Here is a 22,077-nt window from a genome sequence, read left to right as displayed (position 1 = left end):
GGGAAAATCTGTCTTTCTGCACCTGAGAGGGGCAGGGTGGCCAGATCTTCCAAGGTTCCTAGAGAGGGACCACTGTCCCAAGACCCATCTGGGGCTAGCGGCTGGACGGGATGACTCGGTTTCCCAAGGATATGACCCTGGCCCAGAAAGAAACGGCCCTATAATCCTATGACTAATGCCACGGGTCCCCGCCCAAGCGCGGAGTCTCAAGCCTCAGAATCCGGACCAGGACAGCAAAGCAGGGGGCCGAACTCCCATTAAGGGGCGGAACACCCATAGGGGGCGTGGCCTGACGTGATCTTGGGAGGCGGGGCCGAGGTCTCCTTTCCGCAGAGGTAGGCTGCGTGCTTGCGCAGCACGCACGGCGGGGGTGGGGCTGGCGGCCGGCGGCGGGCGGGCGGCTGAGGCTCGGGGCCTGGTCCCCCAGCACCATGGCCAAGACCGTGGCGTATTTCTACGACCCCGACGTGGGCAACTTCCACTACGGTAGGGCACAGGGTTGTGCGGGAGGAGAGGTTTCGTGGGAAGGGCTGCAACTCCAGGGGTGGGAACTGACCAACTCTTTCTTTCCCTACCCCCAGGAGCTGGGCACCCGATGAAGCCCCATCGCCTGGCATTGACTCATAGCCTAGTCCTGCATTATGGTCTCTATAAGAAGATGATCGTGAGTCCTGCCACTTCTCTGAGGGGTTGGGCCTGGGAGCGAGCTGCGGCCTTAGGCTAGGTGGGCTGGACATAACCAGGTGCAACCTACCCCAAGGCAGGGGGGACAGGATAGAAGGCACCGGGGACATTCCCTGTGTGCATGGCAGTGGTGGTGGTGGTACTGAGTGGCGGTTGCCCCCGGCGTAATGGGAGATACATTTTTGACCTTAGGTGGGACTCCCTTTTAACTTGACGGCAAACCAGCCCGTGGCTGGGGGGGACACTTTGAAGACAGGTTTATTCCTTCACCTCATTTTATTTTATTTACGTGTTAGTGGATCAAACCCAGGGTTTCACACATGTTGAGTGTTTGCCACTGAAATACACGTCTAGCCCCTCCGCCTTGTACAGTGTGGATAGTGGGGCAGGACCGAGGATGAGGGTTGGGAGTATATTTTCTAGTGAGATTTCCTCATAATTCCTGCTCCTTTTCCTCTGTCCATTTACCCGAAAGGAGCTAGGACAACTCTTGGAGACAACTCTGCACTTCTTTGTGGTGTATATGTGTAGAGAATATGTCCTGAGATTTTTTTTTTTTTTTTTTTTTTTGAGACAGGGTTTCTCTGTGTAGCCCTGGCTGTCCTGGAACTCACTCTGTAGACCAGGCTGGTCTTGAACTCAGAGATCCTCCTGCCTCTGACTCCCGAGTGCTGGGATTAAAGGTGTGCACCACCACCATCTGGCAGTAATTTACTTTTTAATATAGAATTTATCTATATGGTTCTGCTCAACTCTCTATCTCCCATGTTATATAGGTACTGTTTCTCCCCAGCTTGGAATTTCTAGCTGTGAAATGGGAAACTAGCAAGCCTGGCCCTTATGTACCATGAAGATATTCAACATGTAATCAGAGTGTGTGGGCACAGGCAGTGGTTTGGGTATAGAAAAGACTGAGGTGGTATTAGTGTGAGTCTATGAATCCCCTAAAATTGTCTGTGAGTCCTTTTTCTAGGAGAGAAAAAAGTGTTTCCTGTGCAATTTTCAAACCATTGTTTGAACCGCCACCTCTACCCCCACCAAGGATAATCAATCTTTGGTTTAGGACTTTGGATTTCAGCTAGATTGTCATATATCTCAGATTTGATCCCATGGTGAAAAACCCAGAGAAGAGAACAGAATCCAGGTTTAAGAGAGGAGATAAGTATAGAGGGAACCAGGAAAGCTAGGAACGGGCATGTGAGCCAGGAGAAGTGGGCTGAGAAGATAGGGAGACTGGGCTGGGGGAGGGATGAGATGGAGTGATCTTCAAGGGTCTTGAGAAAAGCAGCTTGCCTAGCTAATAGCATCCCATCTTCACTCCTAGAGTTCTCACAGAGTAACAAGGAATGGGGGTGGGTAGGAAGATTGTTTTATATGTTTGGGACAGCCTCCAGGGCTGGGTTCAATGTGAGTGGGCTCAGCCCGAGGACTGGCATAGCACGGCCTGGATTTGGTACCAGGTTTTTCATCTAAACTACCCCCTAACCCCCAACTCCCCCCTCCTGGAATTGTGAAACCAGTAACAAGACCACGTGTCAAATGAGCAGTGAAAGGGACTTTCATTCTTGGCCAAGAATGTAAGTGGGAGACAAACCTCTCACCTCTTAGGAATCAAGAGGTTATCATAGGGTTGGAGTGATGGTTCAGAGTGCTCAGGTGCCTGCTTCCAAGCCTGATGACCTGAGTCTGAACCCTGAAACCCACATGGTGAAAGGAGAGAATTGACATCTAAGTTATCCCTGACTTCACTGTGCCGTGTATACCCACCTACCCCACCCAATACACACACACACACACACACACACAATTTTAATTAAAATATAATATTGAATTATAAAATATTAAAATATAATTTTAATTAAAAAATAATTTATAGATATAGAGTAAAAAATGAAGTGAGAAATAGACATAAAAGGGATATTCATATATATGTATGTATATATATATATATATATATATATATATATATATATATATATATATATATATTTATTTATTTTCCTGAGACTGGGCAGAAAATTTCTGGGAATTCAGGCACTGTCTTCTCTCCTTTTTTGCTTTCCAGTTGTTTCCATGGCAGTTGTCACCTGCCATGGCATTGGGAGTATCATTCCGTGTTTATGAGGAATGATAATTAAGTGAGGTCTTGTCTAGTTGGTCCCTCTTGGGCTGGTCCTGTTTTGGCTAGTCCACCTGGGAGGAATTCCTGCCCTGTAGGTATCCTGCCTTCAAAGATAAGATTAAGGCCATATAGAAATTCCACTAGTACTCAGGCGGTGCTCGAGATAACAGCTTCTGTCTTCCATCCCCAGGTCTTCAAGCCCTATCAGGCCTCCCAGCACGACATGTGCCGCTTCCACTCGGAGGACTACATCGACTTCCTGCAGAGAGTGAGCCCCACCAATATGCAGGGTTTCACCAAGAGCCTTAACGCCTTCAACGTGGGTGATGACTGGTGAGGGAAGCACGGGATTTTGTTGTCCGACACCGTGAGGCCGGGCTCTTCAGTGCAGGCTTATGTATGGCAGCAGTGGAAGGAGCCTACTAGTCAATGAATTATCGTTCACTCATTTGATGGTTCAGTCAGTATTTACCGGTCAGCTGAGCGGTGGTGGCGCACACCTTTTAATCCCAGCACTCAGGAGGCTCGGAGGCAGGCGGATCTCTGTGAGTTTGAGGCCAGCCTGGTCTACAGAGTGAGTTCCAGGATAGCCAGGGCTACACACAGAGAAACCCTGTACCTATTGTACCTATTGTATTATTTGCTAAGTAAGTCTTGTGGAGAAATACATGACTGACTTGTAAGTGTGTATATGTGGCAGAATTACCTAGCTTTAGGGCAGGGCTGGTCTTAGATGAAATAATAGAGATCGGGTTGAGGTCTGAAAGATGACTGGAGGCTGACGGGAGAGATGTGGTGGGTCGGAGGGACAACATGTGCTGAGGCTGTGGTAGGGCGGAATACGACTTCTCTGGGGAGTAGCAGAAGGGCAGTTGAGAACCTGAAGAGTGGTCTGAATGGAGGCTCAAGAGATGAGTGGGCCTTTTTAAAGTACGAAGCCTGAGATGGCTCACATACGTAATCCTGGCACTTAGGAGGCAGAGGCAAGAGAGCTGCTAGTTGAGGGCTAGCCTACGCTATGCAGTGAGACCCTGTTTTTGTTTGTTTGTTTTTAAAAGTAAACAGTTACATTGTAAATCAGTGATTTTATTCCTGTAATAGATGAAGGTCATTAAAACCAACCAGGGCACGACAGGACTAATTAATTAAAAAAAAAAATTTTTTTTTTTAATGATACTAGGAATTGAATCCAGTCCTTTGTGCTGTGACTCAGGGATTCTGTTGATAAGCTACATCCCTAATTAGATCAGGTTCACACTGAGCTTGTATTGTAGGCAGGAGACTCAGGGTTGGGACTCTAGAGAATGGGCAACTCTGGGATATGTTAATAAGAGATAATAAACGTAGCAGCTACGGAGTACTCAATCCTGTTTGCTTTGTTTTCTTATTTATTTATTTACCTGTGAGACAAGGACATCACTATCCAGCCCTGGCTGGTTTGGAACTCATTATGTAGACCAGGCTGGCTTCAAACTCACAGAGATCCACCTGCCTCTCCTGTTCTTTGATTAAAGGCATACACCACCATAGTGGATACTGTTTAAATTTTTCATTAAAATTTTCAACATTCTTGAAAGTAGAATAGAATAGTGAATCTGTGTACATTCTTTACCCAGCTTCCACACTTAGAAGTCAATGACTACTCTTCTTTTCCTCTTTTTCCTGGTGAGACAGGCCTCATTATTTAGTAAACGCTGGCCTTGAACTTGAAATCCTGCTTTAGCTTCCCAAGTGCTGGGGTTCCAGCACGTTCTTCCATACCTGGGCAGTCTTAATTCATTTGTATCCCTCATGTTACATGATTTTAAAGCAAATTCCAGATGCCACATACTTTTATCCATAAATATTTTTAAAAAATATCAATATAACACCAATATAATAAAATTTAACAGTAATTCTTTTTTTTAAGCTAATTCTTTAATGAATTATGCAGTCAGTATTTAAATGTCTCTCTCTCTTTGTGTGTGTGTGAGAGAGAGATGCATTTTATTTAAATCAGGATCCAAACAAGAGCTGCACAGTCATTTGGTCTCTTGACACTTAGTCTGTGTCTTTCCCCTCTCCACTTTGAATTTATTTCTTGAAGAAACAAGGTTGTTGGTCCTCTATGTTGTTTCCTACAAACCTGTTGGTTAATAAGTCCCTACCCTATTTATGCATCTGCTGAGGTTTGCAAATAACGTTTAGTTAGTTCTCACAGCAACACTGGACTGTGATAGCCCTTTGCCTGGTGTCGCATCTAAGTAAAGGGAGGTATGGGGACATTTGGAAGTTTAACTTGAGTGACCTAACTGATGAATGGATGTGTTAGGACTCTGATCTAGAGCCCAGATTTTTTGTTTGTTTTGGGGCAAGGTCTTGCCACATGGCCCCAGGTTGGCCTTGAACTTGTGATCCTGAAAGCCAACTGAAACAGAATCTGCTACAGGCTCCTGAGTGTTAGAATAAATCTTACTCCAGACCCCAGGTTTGCAAGCCAATTTCCTAATCTGTTTCACTGAAAGAGCCGAATGGCAAGTAGTTGGGGCTGCAGGATGAAGGCGAGTTCCTGAGGTTGCCCTGAGCACCTTTGCCCCCTGACTCGCATGCCTCACTCCCACAGTATAGGGGTGCTCAGAGCTCTCCATTCAGTCTTTACACACCACTTCCATGTGGTTCTCCACTTTCCCTTTCTTCTCTTTGAAAAATCCTTTTAAAATTTTACTATGTGTGTATATCTGCATATGTGTGTGTGTGTCACGTGTGGGTCCCTGTGGATCCCAGAGGTGGAGTTACAGGTCTCCTGATGTGGGTGCTGGCAGCTGAACTCAGATCTTCTAGAAGAGTAACTAGTGCCTTAACCGCTGAGTCATCACACACCCCGCCGCCCCTTTTCTTCCTTCCCTTCTTCTTCATCTTTTTTGTTTTGTTTTTCCAAACAGGATCTTATGTAGCCCAGGCTATCATTGAACTGGTGGTCTCCCCACCTCAGCCTCTCAGTGCTGGGATTCTGGGTGTGTGTCATTGTCATGGTGCTTGACTTCCCATGAACCTTTCTCTGGCAGCCTTGGTCCGCACTTCTGTCCTGGATACAGTGCTGCTCCTTTGGTGTTGGTTTCTTTCTTCCCTTTTCAATCGTTTCTGCTGCTGCTTCTGAGTTCACATCCCAGGTCTGAGAATGCAGAGTCAGCTCTTAAGCTGAAATGTTCTTGGGAAGTAAGGGAACGCTCCCTCTGGGCATTTGTGATCCGTCAGTTGTCCCTCAAACGTAAATTATAGCCGTGTTTATCTGTGTTCTGTGTTTCAGAGAATCAGGGTTTTTTCCCCCCCTCTTTTTCTCCCTTCTGTTTTAAAATTAACTTCAAGTTGCTTCCTGACATAATGGCTAAGCCTATCATACCAGCTGAGAAGGCTGGGGCGGGAGGCTTGCCATAGGTCTGAGGCTAGCCTGGTCTACATAGTAAGTTCTAGATCAGTCTGGGTTAAAGTGAGATTCCATCTCAAAGAACAAAAACTGTAATTTTAAAATAAGTAATGTAATATTCATAGCTAAATTATATTTTGGGAAAGAAGCAATTCCATCCATAAATCTCTCTTCCCACTTTATCCTTTACCTGTTTCTTCGGATGTTTATCTTTTTTGTTTGTTTGTTTTTTTGAGACAGGGTTTCTCATTGTAGCCCTGGATATCCTAGAATTAGCTCTATAGACCAGGCTGGCCTCGAACTCAGGGATTCCTCTGCCTCTGCCTTCCATGTGCTGGGATTAAAGGCATATGCCACCATGCCCACCTATGCTATTTATCTCTACATTTCAAAATAATAAAGTTACTTTACCACTGCTACTCCTACTAATCTGTAATATTTAGATAATACCTACTATATAGTAGGTACTCTTTTAAATGCTTTGCAGCCATTTTCTTAATATCAACAACCCCTTATCAAGCAGGGCTTACTATAGGTTCCTTTATACAGATAACGGTACAGTTAAACAGCTTGTCCACCCAGCCTCACCGTCACCAACTACATAGGTGAATGTAGGTTGTCAGCCTTCTGAATCTGGCTTACAATCATACTTCTCCACTGTATTATCTCTTATTGCTGTTTCTTTTATCAATTTTAGGTGTTGTCTAATAAGCCATCGGTGTGGGTTATGAGCAGTTCATTTTCTCATACTATCCCACTCTGTTCCCCTTCCTCCCAGTTCACAGTGCAGTAATATCACAGTTTATATCATTGATGTGTTTATTTCCTTGGAAATCTATTTTTTCATTGATTTACTTAGTTTTGGAGGGGTAGTACATGTGTGTTGGTCAGAGGACAGCCTGTGGAAGTAGATCTCCGTTTGGGTTCCACAGACTCAATCCAGGTCATCAGACTTTGTGGCAAGTGCTCTCCCCTCCCTCCCCCATCTGCTAGACCATCTTGATGATTCCTTATTTGTATGTTTGTTTATTTATTTATTGAGAGACAGGGCCTCTGGAGCCTAGGTTGTATAGCCAAGGATGACCTGAACTCCTGATCCTCCTTTGTCTACTTCAGAATGCTATGATTATAGGGTGATAGATTATAGAGTGTATAGATTATACATCTAGCCTCAACTTTTTTTTTTTTTTTGAGACAGGGTCTGATTGTGTAGCCTTGGCTGGCCTAGAACTCCCTCTATAGACAGTCTAACCACAAGGTCACAGAGATTGTCTGGCCTCTGGTCCTGAATGCTGGAATTAAGGATGTCTACCACCACGCCCAGCCTTCACATTTTAAAATTTATCAGTGTTCTGTGCTTACATTGTTATTATTATTGTTTTGGTTTTTTTGAGACAGAGTTTCTCTGTGTGTAGCCATGGCTGTCCTGGAACTCGCCCTGTTGACCAGGCTGGCCTTGAACTCATAGTTCTCTTGAACTCAAGTTTCTCCTGCCTCTGCCTCTTAAGTGCTGGGACTAAAGGCATGTGCCACCACCACCCAGCTATGCTTACATTATTATAACTAAGGTGCCAAATAGTACTACTATTATTTAATCTATTTTTCTGTATAACTTTTGTTTTTCCTAGACTTGATAATTACATTCTTTTTTTCCAGTTTGCTTAGTTTTCTACTTATCAAATACAAATTCTTTTGAAAGACTTTGAAAAACCATAAAACTCCCTATACTTTGTTCTTAAGGTCCTGGGAATTGAACCCAAGGCCTGTGCATGCTAGACAAGCACTCTAACACTGAGCTATGTGCTCCTATCTAGTCATATTTTCTTTTTTTTTTTTAAAGATTTATTTATTTATTATGTATACAGTGTTTGCCTGCATGTATGCCTGCATGTATCCCTGCATGCCAGAAGAGGGCACCAGATCTCATTACAGATGGTTGTGAGCCACCATGTGGTTGCTGGGAATTGAACTCAGGACCTTTGGAAGAGCAGCCAGTGCTCTTAACCACTGAGCCATCTCTCCAGCCCTCTAATCATATTTTCTTACATGGTCAGTGTATAGGCTGCACTGGTTTTCTGGAGAGCTAAGGCTAGGGATTTATTTATTTAGTGTGGCACTTGGCTGTGTGCATGCTGTGCTTCTGTGTTTAAGAATTTAAGCTTGATGTAGTTAAAATATTTAAAATTTTTAAAGTTTTATTTATTTCATGTATACGGATATTTTGCCTTTGTGCATATACGTGCACCATGTTCACGCACATACATGTGTACCATGTTCATGCCTGTTGGATCTTTAGGAACTGGGATTGCAGAGGGTTGTGAGCCAACATGTGGGTACTGGGAATTGAACCCAGATCGTCTGTAAAAGCAACAAGTGCTGTTAACCATAAGCCGTCTCTCCAGCCCCTATTTAAAGTATTTTTAAAAACTAGGTACAAAGTTATAATCTACATACAGTATTTTTTCCTTTTTAAAAAAGATTTTTATTTATGAGTATGTATGTATCTGTGTGAGTGAATGCTGTGCCATGTGTGAGGGTACTCCTGAAGGCCGGAAGATCTGGTGCATGGAACTGGTGTTACATGTGGTTCCTACCTCCCCCGCCTCCCTGTATGTGAGTGTGTGTGTGTGTGTGTATTCATGTATATGAAGGTGTATATATGTGGAGGCCAGAGGGCAACACTGGGCGTCACTTCTCAAGTGCTATCCACCTTGTTTATGTTTTTGATGTTGTTTTGTCTCTGTGTGGCTCTAGCTGTTCTGGGACTCACTATGTAGACTGGCCTTGAATTTACAGAGATCTGCCTGCTTCTGCCTCCAGAGTGCTGAGATTAAAGCATGCACCACCACACCTGGCCACCTTGATTTTTTTTTTTAGACAGGGTTTCTCTGTGTAACAGCCCTGGCTGTGCTAGAACTCGCTCCGTAGACTAGGCTGGCCTCAGACTCACAGAGATCCCCTTGCCTCTGCCTCCTGAGCATTGGGATTAAAGGCGTGCGTCGTCGTCGTCGTCGTCGTCGTCGTCGTCGTCGTCGTCGCCGCCGCCGCCGCCGCCGCCGCCGCCGCCGCCGCCGCCGCCGCCACCACCACCACCACCACCACCACCCCCACCCAGCTGCTACCTTGATGTTTTAAACAAGGTCTCTCACTGGTCTTTAACTAGATAGTCTAGGCTGACTAGCCAATAACTCCCTTAGATCTGCCTCCTCAGAGCTGGGATTAGAAGCATAAGCCCCCAAACTTGACCTTTTTACATGGGTTCCTAAGTTCTAATCAGGTCCTCCTGCTTGTAACACAAGCACTTTAACTGACTAAGCTGTCTTCCCAGCTCTGAGGTGTCATGTTTCTGAGAGTTGATAGAGTACACCAGGGTACTGGATATTTCCTTTACTCTACAAATGTGGTCAATCCCTTCTCTCCACCTCAGCTCCAAGCAACTATTGATCTGATCTCTATCCTTGTATTTGTTGTTTCTAGAATGTTACGTAAGTGGAGATATACAGTTTGTAGGTGGTAATCCATATAGGTGACTTGTGGCTTATTGTGCTAACAATGAGCTAAAGGCCTTCAGTTAGTTGTCTCCTTGTTAGTGTTTCACACAAATGGGAATGCACTTCTTTCTTTAACGTGTGTAACCATAAGGAATATCATTGCACATTATGTCAAAGTGTGGTACACATAGACACCTCCTATGATGAACCAACCTCTTACAGCTCAGCTTATTCACATTTTCTTGAACCCAAGAACCTAGAAACTGTTGGCTTTGCTTCCCAGGGAGGGTACAAACTCCCCAGCAGTTGAACATTTTTATGATTTGATCTAAGATCTTTGTGGAATAAGTCTGAAGATGGCTCAGGTGTGGAGGAGGAGAGGGGAGCTGGTAGATAGTGGAAATTGGGGTTTGGGTGGGGAAGGAGGTGGACAGCGGCAAGCGGGGTGTAACTGGACTCTCTCCCCTGCAGCCCAGTGTTTCCCGGGCTCTTTGAGTTCTGCTCCCGATACACAGGTGCATCTCTGCAGGGAGCAACGCAGCTGAACAACAAGGTGATGTAGCCCCTAGTCCTGGTCCCATGGCCTGTGGGTCTCCAGAATCAGGGCCACATACAGCCTTGACACGGAATCCAGCTTCAGTGGTGGGCAGGAAGAAGACTGAATGGGCATTTGTCTTTCAGATCTGTGACATTGCCATCAACTGGGCTGGTGGTCTACACCATGCCAAGAAGTTTGAGGTAAGGCTGCAATGGGGAAGACTGGCTACCACTGGTTAGGTGGTCAGAATGACAGGGTTGGGGGAGAAGAATTGTTCCTCTGCTTATAAAACCGTCTCCCCCAGGCCTCTGGCTTCTGCTACGTCAATGACATTGTAATTGGTATCCTGGAGCTGCTCAAGTAAGTACTCCCGGAGGAGAAGGGGAGACTGTAGAGACTGGCATGAGTCCCCCAGGCCTTGGCCCCAGCCCTGACCTCCTGCGCCACCGGCTTCTCTCAAGTCAGTGATGCTTTTCTCAAGTGTCTTCTTCCTCGTACCACAGTGTGTTCCCTGCTGCCCGCTCACATTTCAGCCTCCTCTGCGCGTCCTTTTTCCTTCCTGTCTCTAGACTTCAGGAGGAAGGCCAGGGCTGCCTGGAGGAAACTTGGTGGGATGAGGTTTCAAGTGACTTGGCCAGAGCAGACCCTAAATAATTCCAGAGCTTGTGTTGGGGAGAAGATGGGGCATTCACTTCTTCCCCAGACCACAGCTTTGTCCTCACACCAGGTACCACCCTCGGGTGCTCTACATTGATATCGACATCCACCATGGTGATGGGGTTCAGGAAGCCTTCTACCTCACTGACCGGGTCATGACTGTGTCGTTCCACAAGTACGGAAATTACTTCTTTCCTGGCACAGGTAGGAAATAGCATCACTGTGGTTTTTGTACCTCTTAGCTCTTTGTATGTGTTTTGTTTTGAGACAGGGTCTTGCTCTGTAGCCCAGGCTAGGCTTGAACTCAGAATCCTCTATAATCAGCATCCTGAATGATGGTATTACAGGCACGTACCACTGCACCTGGCCATCCTTCAGCTCGTTGCCATGACTGGCTCCTTAGCCTTCTGTGCTTAAGTCTCAAAGGAAAAAAAAAAAAAAAAAAGAGAAAGAAAGAAAGATTAGGGACTGGAGAGATGACTCAGCTGTGAAGAGCATTTACTGCCCTTGCAGAGGACCCAGGTTCTGTTCCCACCACTCACATGGCAGCTCACAACTGTCTGTAACTCCCAGTTCCAGAAGATCTGATGCCCTCTTCTGACCTCCATGGACACCAGGCATGAACCAGGCAGGAAAGCACATAGCTGTAATCCCAGCAATCAGCAGGAGGAGGCAGGGGAAGTGAGAGTTCAAAGCTAGCCTGAGCAATATAGCAGGTTCCTGGCTAGCCTGAGTTATATAGCTGTGCCCCTGTATTGAGTGAATGCTGGAGCCTTAGAGAGCACATGGTAGAGGGCACAGAAGGAACAGCTGTGTTATGGAAACTTACTGTGCATGGCTGCTGTACCCACTTTTCTATAGGTGACATGTATGAAGTTGGAGCAGAGAGTGGCCGCTACTATTGTCTCAATGTGCCCTTACGGGACGGCATTGATGATCAGAGTAAGTACTGATGACCTCCCATGCTCACTTTCCCCTTCTTTTTCTCTTTCAATTAACCCTTTTCTGCCTGGTATTGTCTATTGTTGGGCCAAGGATGAATGACCTTCAGAGGGACCGTGAACCTCTGGAATTTGTATGCAATATATTATGTATATGTGTGTTTCATTTACTTATTTATTTTTCTGGGAAGAAGGTTGTTAGTCAGTCACTCATAGCAGTTTGTGGCACCCTCCCGAAGTTCAGAACCAGTGGTTGGTTCTGTGGGTTGCCCCTTTCCTGGGCTACATGCTCTCTCAACCCCCTTTTTCCTTTTGTTCCCTGTCTCCCCATCCCCTTGGGGTGCCAGGTTGCCCACCTTTGGCCCTCTCCCAGGTTACAAGCACCTTTTCCAGCCAGTCATCAGCCAGGTGGTGGACTTCTACCAACCTACGTGCATCGTGCTCCAGGTAATGCTGTTCGCGCCTCCCTAAGAGGGCTTTCCTGGGCTTGAGGAAGGAGATCGGGGAAGAAGAAGTTCCCCAAAGTGGTGAGGGAGGACACTGGTTTTCTGATCGTTCATGTTACCGTAGCCATCTGGGTTTTTCTTTTTTGCAGTGTGGAGCTGACTCCCTGGGCTGTGATCGATTAGGCTGTTTCAATCTCAGCATCCGAGGACATGGGTGAGAACTGCCTGCCTGCTTGTTCTTGTTGTTCTTATTTAAAGTTGTATTTCATCATCATCACCATCACCATCATCATCATCATCATCATCATGATGTGTGTGTCTGTGTATCCTTGCCCATACGCAAATACACATACTACAAACAAAACACAACAAAAATCCAATGAAGGAAAAATAACAAGACAGGGTAACAACTTTTTAATTATACTTTTTTTTTTTTTTTTTAAGATCTTACTGTGTGGCACAGGCTGATTTTGAACTTGTGATCCTCCTAAGGTAGGAGGATCACAAGCTCGGGTCACCACACCTGGCTTGGGAATTTTACTATGGACAGTGTGCTTTGGGAGGGGTTTTCTGAGAAGTTGAAATGGGAGCTGAGACCTGGAGACTAAGAAGGAGTGAGCCATAAAAGGAGCACAGAGAATCCTGCCCCAAGCAATGAGAAGGGCCGGCGGAAAGCCCTAAGACTGAAAAACTGCTGTCTTGATGAGGAGTTTCCTTTATTTCTAAGGCCAGTGAGGCCGGAACGCAGTGAGGTGCTGAAAACTGGCCAGGCTGAGATTGTGCAGGAGCTATTAGACCATGGGTGATAGAAAACTGCCGAAGGATTTTAAACAGGGCAGTGACATGGGTCAGTGAGTTTGAAGTGATTGTTCTCTGCTAAATGAAGAAAGGTTTGGGGCGGGAGTTGGGGCACAGGATGGGTAGTGGGAAGCCAGTTATGAAGTCATTAACATTGTTTGGGTGGGGATGTGGTGATGGAGAGAAGTGAGGGGTTTGAAGATGTACACTGAAGATTAGAACAGTCTGGCTGGGACACTGAGGAGAGCAGTTGAGTAGCAGATAAGGTGCCAGGGAGAATATTAAGCAAGACAGAGTGAGGATGTGCTTTATTTTAAAATATTTATCGAGACACAAAATATTAAGGTATACTAATGTTTTTAAAGAATTTTTTTTTAACTTGTTCATTCATTCATTTGTGTGTGTGTGTGTGTGTGTGTGTGTGTGTGTGTGTGTGTGTTCGTGTGTGAGCGCCAGAAGTGGGTATTGTATCTCATGGAGCTAGTGTTACAGGTGATTGTGAGCTGCCCAGTGCACATGCCTGGAACTGAAACTTTGGTTCTCAGGAAGAGCAGTAAACACCCTTAACTGCTGTGTCAACTCTCCAGCCCTTAGAGTACGCTAGTCCTGAACGTACAGCTCAGAGGCAGGAGGGCATCGGGTGGGGACAGGGTGAGTAGCACACTCAGTAAAAGTGCTTGTTACACAAGCATGAAGACTTGGGTTTGATCCCCAGAACCCATGTAAGAATGTCAGGCCCAGTGGCATGCAGGTATGATCCATAATCCTAGCCCTGGTGAGGTAGAGACAAGAAGATTCATAGAGCTTGGTGGCCAGCCAGTTTAGCCTACTTGGGAAGTTCCAGGCCAAAAAAAACCCCCACGTGGATAGTACCTTTAAAACAACACTTGAGGATGTCTTCTGGCTCCTCTGTACATGTGCGCCCACATACACACATCCCCAACACACACATGCAGGCATCAGCACACATGCACTGACACACACCTGAAGACTCACATACACATCTACACAAGCAATCACACACAAAGAATGCCACACTGTAAATTCTACCCAGAACGACACAGAGAACATTGATTTGCCAGTCGCTTTGCCCAACATTTCAAGTAATACCTGGGGTCACATGTCTTGGATTCACCCAGTCCTCTGATTGCTTCTAACAGGGAATGTGTTGAATATGTCAAGAGCTTCAATATCCCTCTCCTGGTGCTGGGTGGTGGTGGCTACACTGTCCGAAACGTTGCCAGGTGCTGGTGAGTACTCTGTTCTCTTTCTCTTTTGTGGTTCGCTGTGGACTCCCTGAAATTGGAGGGATGGTCCTTGTAGCCCACATGGTCAGCCTAACTCCCCCTGCTTGCTGGTTTCAGGACCTATGAAACATCTCTGCTGGTAGAAGAGGCCATTAGTGAGGAACTTCCCTATAGTGGTAAGGTCCACCTCATGATGCCCCCACAAGGGGGACCATTCTCACCAGTCCCCAGAATGACCTTGTTTGAAGGCAGATGGGAAATAGTGCATTCTAGGAGCTCTGCAGATTAAACCCCTGGGCTCAGAGCAGAGCAAATAACTCTTATACATGGGGACCAGGATGGGGAAAGGAGATGGGAATGTCATGGGACTTACCTTTTTGTATCTCAGCCATACTAATGGTTCATCCCCTCTCCAATTCCTTCTTATCTCTAAGAATACTTCGAGTACTTTGCCCCCGACTTCACGCTCCATCCAGACGTCAGCACCCGCATCGAGAATCAGAACTCACGACAGGTTAGCAGCTTGGAGAAGCCGGACACGGCGATGAAGAGGACTCAGGAGAGGTCCGGGAGGTGGGAAGTAGGAGAAAGCAAGAGAAGGAAGTTCTGGCTGTCGCTGTCTCTCTTACCATCTCAGGGCAGCCCAGGATAAAGTAAGGACAGTTGTCAACTGTCTGAACTCGAAATACTACTTAAAACCAGGACTGTCAGGGTAGAAGGCAGAGAGAAGGGTGTGTTCTCTGGGGATCACCCAGGAGCTGCTGACTTTTCTTTCCTCTCTACTAGTATCTGGACCAGATCCGCCAGACAATCTTTGAAAACTTGAAGATGCTGAACCATGCACCGAGTGTCCAGATTCATGATGTCCCTGCAGACCTCCTGACGTATGACAGGACCGATGAGGCTGACGCGGAAGAGAGAGGGCCCGAGGAGAACTACAGCAGGTTTGGGGCAGGGCCGTGAGAGCAGGGGCTGACTCAGGTTTGCAGAGCAGGCTTCTGAGTGGAAAAGTCAACGGAAGACACTCGTTCATCAGGCCCAGCTTTTCTCCTTTAGGCTGCAAGTTTTCTACCTTTTGACACTTTTAATAACAAAACAGCATATTTATTGAAAATGGTATAAACAGCATCAAAATATGTTCTTTTTCACACAGTCCCAGAATCATTCCACGAAAGTAACCACTCTTCATGGTTTGACTTAAGTCTTTTTGGACAGATCATGTTCTGTAGATTATAAGAATACCTCTGCGTGCACATGCACACATGCAGAAGTTTATTTACGTAGTTTTTTTTTTCCTTTGATGCTTTTTTTATTGTCGTCGTCATTGTTGTTGTTTTTCAAGACAGAGTTTCTCTGTGTAGACCAGGTTAGCCTCGAAATCAGAGATCCTCCTGCCTCTGCCTCTTGAGTACTGGGTTTTAAAGGCATGAGCCACCATGCCTGGTTCTTTCTTGGTGGTTTTGAGATTGGGTTTCACTATCATAGCCCAAGCTGGCCCTGAGTTCATAATAATTCTCTGCCTCAGCTTCCTAAATGCTGGGTTAAAGGCATGTCCCACCCTACCCAGCTTGTTTGTAATTTTTTTGTTAATACAAATAAGAGTATTCACTGTATGTTGCTTTGACTTGCATTTGCCTGTTTTTTTCTTTTTTCTTTTTTTTAATATACTATTTCTTTTCCTTCCTCTTTTTTTTTTTCCTTTTTTCCAGAGCTGAGGACCGAACCCAGGTCCAGCGCTCTATCACTGAGCTAAATCCCCAATCCCCGCCCCCCCCCCCCCCCTGTTTTTTTTCTTTTAAAAAAGATTCTTCCGTGTCAGCATGTATAGATCGGTGTTTTCTCTGTTGTATCACCATTGTGTGGTGAGAACATAGTATAATCAGTTACTGCTCGTGGATACTTACATTATCCCTACCCCACTCCACTACTTATTAAAGCAGTAAAGAATGTGGCTCCGAATCCCCTAGGTATACATCTTTGCATGCTTGTTTGAGTGGGTCAGGTTCTCAGAATTGTCGGTGTTAGGGCAAAGGCCATATGTAGTAAAACTTTATATTTGCTGTCAAATTGTCTTCTAAAAAGTCTTCAGTGGTTTATTTACATTCTTTTTTTTTAAACCTTTTATTTATTTTTAGATTCATTTATTTTATTTTATGTGTATGGTGTTTCACCTGCATGTATTTATGTGCACCACTGTGTGCCTGGTGCCTGCTAAGGCCAGAAGAGGGTGTCAGATGCCCTGGAACTAGAGTTAAAGGTGGTTGTGAGCTGCCATGTGGGTGCCGGGAAGAGAGCTCAGGTCCTTTGCAATAGCAGGGACTATTCTTTACTGCGGTGCCGTCTCTCCAGCTCCCTATTTACACTCTTGCCAGCATTTTCCTCGGTCCTTCTGAGCATTGAACCAGACAGGTCACTGCCCACATTCTGTTTTGTAGGGTTCTTAGGTTTATTTGTTCAGCTGTCTTCTCAGGGTTTGAGAACTGTATTGAGTGAAGTGTGTGTGTAAATAATCTTTCTTAGATCTATGTTGAAATATTTGTAGCTAGAATAAAATAGGGAGGGAAAGATTATATATATATATATATATATATATATATATATATATATATATATATATATTGCTGTTTGTTAATTCTTGAAGAAATTTCTGGAAACTTAAGAGAATGAACAACAGAACCTAGAAGGGGAGAGAGAGAGAGAGAGAGAGAGAGAGAGAGAGAGAGAGAGAGAGAGAATATGAAGGGGAAGGAAGGAAGAAAGAAAGAAAAGAAAGAAAGAAAGAAAGAAAGAAAGGGAGGGAGGGAGGGCTGGAGAGATGGCTCAGAGGTTAAGAGCACTGGCTGCTTCCAGAGGTTCTGAGTTCAATTCCCAGCAATCACATGGTGGCTCCCAACCATCTGTAATGAGATCTGACACTCTCTTCTGTCATGCAGGCAGAACACTGTATACATAATAAATAAATAAATCTTTATAAACAAAAAGAGAGAGAGAAAGGGGGAGAGAGAGAGAGAGAGAGAGAGAGAGAGAGAGAGAGAGAGAGAGAGAGAGAGAGAGAGAGAGAGAGAGAGAGAGAGATGGACGGACTTAGTAGGGGAACAGATCTTACAGGACTGAGACCACTGAGTTGATATTGGGCTCTGCTGCAGACGTGGATGACTTCTCAGTTCCTTCTAGAACCTGCTTTTGGGTTGTAGAATTCTGGCCTCCACTCTGTCCTCTGGACTTGGTCTTGACCACTTTGGCCCTTGGACTTCCCCAGTCTCCCTCCTGTGGGTAACCCCTTATTCCCTGGCTTGGGTGAGGAAGTATCGAACATCTGGCTCAGGCTCCTTCTGACCATCATCTCTTTGTATCTCCTGATCTCTAAAGCCAGACTTCCAGAAACTGATTTCCACTGTCTTAGTTGGTTGGGCAACACCTGTTTCTGAGTTCTCCCTTCTGTCTAGGTTTGACTTTTCTTCTATAGTCACGTGCTCACTTCTGGTTCTCGTCTCTGCATTATTCAGCCTTCGGGACCAGCCCGCAGGAGTTTCCTTCTGTTTCTCAGCCTCGCCTCACCGTCAGGCCACCTGCCGCCCGGCTCCAGCTAACATATGACTTGCAGAGTGGCCACGACGAGTTACCGCCTTTGCAAAGCCCTGGGCTCCACATGAAGTACTTCATGTTGTCATGCTGTTGCCATGGGACAGCCTAAGAGGTGGCTCTTATCCACAGACGACTGGAGGAGGAATCCAAGGCTCAGAAAGATGAAGGAGCTTTCCTAGGGTTCTGCAGTTCCTATCAGGGCTGAGACTCAGTCCTAAACATTGACTCCCCTCCTTTTTCCTGGGGCTTTTAGAGGTCATAGAGATGGGCTTAGCTTACTGAGTAGACAGACCTTGTCTGCCTTTAGTTCCTTAGCTTCTCTTCAGTGACCTTCTAATTCTCTCTTTCAGAGATTAGTTTTCCCCAGAGAAGGAGGCCAGTGTCGAGTGCTTGCTGACCCTGTATCGCCGTCACTTCCCTTCCCAAGGGAGTTTAACACCATGTCAGTCTTCCCGCAAACCTTTCCTTCTCCTTGCACTTAGAAGCAACAGCTTGAAAACATCCTGCACACAGATCCCTTACCTCATCTTCTGAAACTACTTTTGTCTGCCCACATGACCCCCAACAGTCCTGGCCTCCTTGTCATTCTGGAATGGCTCAGTTTCCTTGGATCCTGTGACTTCTGTACTTGGTTTTCTTGTAGCTTGATGCAACCTTCCTGAGCTCATTGCCTGGCCAGCTTCTTCACAGAAGTCAGATATTTCATTCTCAGAACAGTCTCCCCTGGCAATTGTAGGTGAAATGTCATCCTCTTGTTCACATCAGGCTCAGTCACGTAGGACACTCCACCGTTTGAAGTTACTGTATTCATTCCTTTGCTTTGTTATTGCTGGTCTCATGAGGTAAGCTCTGAGACGTTGGTGCAAACCTTGTCTGGCTGATTCTCTGCTCTTTTGCTGAGGCCTACAGCAGTACCTCACACACAGAAGTCTCCATGTATCGGATACGTGGATTGCAGTAAGTCCCTGCCAGCAACAGGAGAGGAGCTGGCTCTGGAGAAGACTAACAGAGAATTGACTCCGAGGAGGGTGCTGGGGGGAGTCTGGAACTTGAAGAGTGGCTTCCTAATCTCTTGTCCTTGCTTTGCAGGCCGGAGGCGCCCAATGAATTCTATGATGGAGACCATGACAACGACAAGGAGAGTGATGTGGAGATTTAAGAGCAGCATGGATCTGTGCCCAGGAATTCCTTTTCATCTCTTGGGTGGGAAGGAGAGTATGGCTCCCCCAGTCCTGAACTGGGGACCCCCAGGGCTTTTACTAACTCTGGTGAAGGGTTTGGAAGCCACATGTGGTTCTAGAATCATCTACCCTTTTTCCTCAAACTGTCATAGCCTGATGATGGTCCCTACTGGGGATGAGACAGGGACAAAGGTCTGGAACATTATGGGTAAGGAGCCCTAGAGGCTGTCCCCAGCCCCTCTGGCCCTGCGTTTGTCCCTCCCTGCTTCCAACTCAGAGACTTTAGGGATGACATTTTTGACAGTACTGAGGTCACCTCTGACGTTGTCCTGGGTTCCTCCACAGCAGTTCTTGTTCCCACGGCAGGTGAACAGTGAGGGGGAGGAGGGCCTGGCTCTCGAACCCTGAACTGCAGAGGGAGTGCACTGGCAGATGGGGAGGATGTGAAGATGGCCTGCTCTAACTGGCTTTGTGTCCATTTTACCACTGTTTGTAATCTAATAAACCAATCGGTATTTTTTGTACCTCCTGGGAATTTTAATTCTTGTTAGCTACCTATGTATGATGGGAAAAGGAAGTAGAGATGATGATGTGTATAATAAATTGTTAACGTTCATTCAGGACTTTACGTTAGGCCCTGTGTGTGTATTCTCCATGGATTATTTTACTCAAATGGGGAATTAACAGAACATCTCTGCTAAAGAGTTATATTAACATGGGCAGATTACTGGCCTGAGAAGGTGTAAAAGATGGCTTTAGGTATGTGAGCATGGGTGTTTGAGAAGAGGATTCTAGGTGGTAAAGATAGCCTGAGATAAGCACAGTAAGTACTCAGGTATGCTGGAGATAAGAAACTGCAGCTAGCCAGGTGGCGGCGGCGCACGCCTTTAATCCCAGCACTCGGGAGGCAGAGCCAGGCGGATCTTGGTGAGTTCAAGGCCAGCCTGGTCTATAGAGCGAGTTCCAGGACAGGCGCAAAGCTACACAGAGAAACCCTGTCTCGAAGGAAACATACAAAAAAAAAAAAAAAAAAAAAGGAAAGAAAGAAACTGCAGCTGACTGAGATACAGGGCTGGATCCTGTATGGACTACAAACACAGACCCTTTCCTGGAAGACTTCACAGTCAGGGGCATGGTAAATGGAGGTGTGGACAGTGGTACAAGAAAAGAGTGTGTATGGGCCACTCGTGCTGTCTTGTCACTCTAGCTTAGAAGTAAGTAGCACTGGAATCCTGGACAGCCTGCCGTGAGAGCTGGACACCGATGCAACTTCTCATCCAGCAGCTGGAAGGCTGGGAACACGAGGGAGATGAGGGCCATGTTTAGGAGACAGCAAGGTTAGTGGAGACCCTGATATTGCATCTGAGCATTGGAGGCTCCCGAAAGTGACCGACCCGTCCTCAGGAATATACATACACTTGAAATCCTTTTCTGGAGTCTCCGGGGTTATTTGGTCCATCCCTAAAGGCCTCCTGTCGGTAGATGTAGCTAGGAGAATGGATGGAGTTGCTGAGAGAGATCATGTAAAGACCTTACCTAGAGAACTCATGCAGACACGTTTGGTTCATGCCTGTGGGAAATCTTGGTTAAATATGGTTTGGCTATCTGATTAATCTGTGTGTAAAGTTTCTGTCAATGATGTTACAAGTCACTTCAACTCCCAGAGTCCAAATTTCTTAAATGGTGATACCAGTAGTCTATCTGGAAATTGTGAGGATTCAGTGAGCAAAGATATGCCATGTTTAACATACAGCCTGGCCTATAGTTTGTGCCAGGGATGTAGTTAGTAACTGTTAAATTGCTGCTTAGGCTATTGGCAATAATTAGTTTGTCTACGTAAGAAACAATTAGAAAGCTATGCTAGGACTCAGAGCTGGGTAATGTAACTCCATAGCTGGTCTAGATTGGCGCTGGCTCGGACTCAGTTCTTGGCACATAGTTTTCTATATCAGGTAACTCATTTTCTACATTATTTTTTAATGCGCTTCCTGCCCCGGGGCATCCTATAGATACAAACTGCATTATCCCACAAAACCTAGCATTAAATTTTCATCACTCGGGAGGCAGAGCCAGGCGGATCTCTGTGAGTTCGAGGCCAGCCTGGTCTCCAAAGTGAGTTCCAGGAAAGGCGCAAAGCTACACAGAGAAACCCTGTCTCGAAAAACCAAAAAAAAAAAACAAAACAAAAACAAAAACAAAAAAAAAAAACAAAAAAAAAAACAAAACAAAATAACAAGTGTTTCTACGATAAGAGTCTTGGTTCAGACAATAAAATTCTGGCTGGGGTGTGTGAGGTGGTCTAGCTTTACAGCCACGTGGGCTCTGCGTGGGAGCCCGAAGGCCTCCTCTGTTCCAACCGCCAGGGGGCAGTACTCCCCGCGGCGGCCTGGCAGAGCAGCACCGCCCACTCTCCGTCCCCCCCCCTACACGTGCGTCCGAATGGTTAGGCCCGCCGGGCAGGTAGCGCGCTTCCGCGGCGTCCCTCCACCCCCCTCCCTTCCCCCATTGGTAGGGGCTGCGGGTCCGGGCGGAAGTGGGGCAGGCGGGCGGGAGCGAGGCGTCACCGTTGTATATTCATGAGGCGCGCGCAGCCCAGCATGTTAATGAGGCGGGGCGCGGCGGCCGGCTAAGAAGGCTGCTGGGCGGCGGCGGCGGTGGTTGCTGGCTCGGGGCAGCGGGGCGCCAGTGGCGTAGACCGGGGGGGTCCCTGGCCGGCGCTAACCAGGACATGGAGCCGTCCGGCGGGGGCCTGGGGCCCGGCCGCGGGACCCGGGACAAGAAGAAGGGTCGGATCCCGGATGAGCTGCCCGCCACGGGCGGCGACGGCGGCAAACCCAAGAAATTTGTGAGTGTCCCTCCCACCCTGCTCCTCAGCCTGGCGGGGTGGCCGCCCTCTGAACTCGGGCGACCCTCGCCGCCCTCCGGGGGCGTCTGCCTGCCGCCGGGGAGCCGCCCCCGCGCCTCTCTTCCTGGTTTCGCTGGGT

At 46.6% G+C, this 22,077-nt stretch overlaps 2 protein-coding genes and 1 long non-coding RNA gene across 3 annotated transcripts in view; 2 read left to right on the top strand and 1 right to left on the bottom strand.

Annotated features, from left to right (window-relative positions):
* Positions 1–353: 353 nt before the first annotated feature.
* On the top strand, positions 354–19,716 carry Hdac3 (histone deacetylase 3). Its single transcript, XM_059246140.1, has 15 exons — positions 354–486; positions 582–664; positions 2,997–3,139; positions 10,172–10,253; positions 10,382–10,438; positions 10,543–10,598; positions 10,966–11,099; positions 11,757–11,837; positions 12,210–12,283; positions 12,432–12,496; positions 14,241–14,330; positions 14,445–14,503; positions 14,762–14,841; positions 15,114–15,271; positions 19,002–19,716. Exons 1-15 carry the CDS (start codon positions 432–434, stop codon positions 19,069–19,071), a joined length of 1,287 nt encoding a protein of 428 aa, XP_059102123.1. The 5' UTR covers positions 354–431; the 3' UTR covers positions 19,072–19,716.
* LOC131895669 (uncharacterized) lies at positions 11,418–15,966 on the bottom strand. The gene is made up of 3 exons (XR_009375236.1): positions 14,701–15,966; positions 14,191–14,376; positions 11,418–12,634 (listed from the first exon to the last, which is right to left on the bottom strand). It is a non-coding gene; the product is annotated as an uncharacterized LOC131895669 (long non-coding RNA).
* A 1,816-nt stretch (positions 19,717–21,532) lies between the features above and the next one.
* The window catches only part of LOC131896149 (protein diaphanous homolog 1-like), a 49,201-nt gene continuing 48,656 nt past the window's right edge, over positions 21,533–22,077 (top strand). The window contains exons 1-2 of the mRNA XM_059246730.1: positions 21,533–21,553; positions 21,606–21,938. Of these exons, the coding sequence (XP_059102713.1) occupies positions 21,533–21,553; positions 21,606–21,938 (354 nt within the window). The remainder of the gene's footprint in view (positions 21,554–21,605; positions 21,939–22,077) is intronic.

The sequence above is a fragment of the Peromyscus eremicus genome, chromosome 19 (genome assembly GCF_949786415.1).
Source record: "Peromyscus eremicus chromosome 19, PerEre_H2_v1, whole genome shotgun sequence".
Classification (NCBI taxonomy): domain Eukaryota; kingdom Metazoa; phylum Chordata; class Mammalia; order Rodentia; family Cricetidae; genus Peromyscus; species Peromyscus eremicus.
Note: the sequence above shows the minus strand (reverse complement) of the source record. Positions and strands in the feature narration are given on the sequence as shown.

Excerpts from the sequence above, each read along its gene's own strand:
- Hdac3 (XM_059246140.1), top strand. The coding sequence starts at position 432 with ATGGCCAAGACCGTGGCGTATTTCTACGACCCCGACGTGGGCAACTTC. Across the intron at positions 14,331-14,444 it reads CGAAACGTTGCCAGGTGCTG|GACCTATGAAACATCTCTGC; the intron begins GTGAGTACTCTG and ends TGCTGGTTTCAG. Across the intron at positions 14,842-15,113 it reads AGAATCAGAACTCACGACAG|TATCTGGACCAGATCCGCCA; the intron begins GTTAGCAGCTTG and ends CCTCTCTACTAG.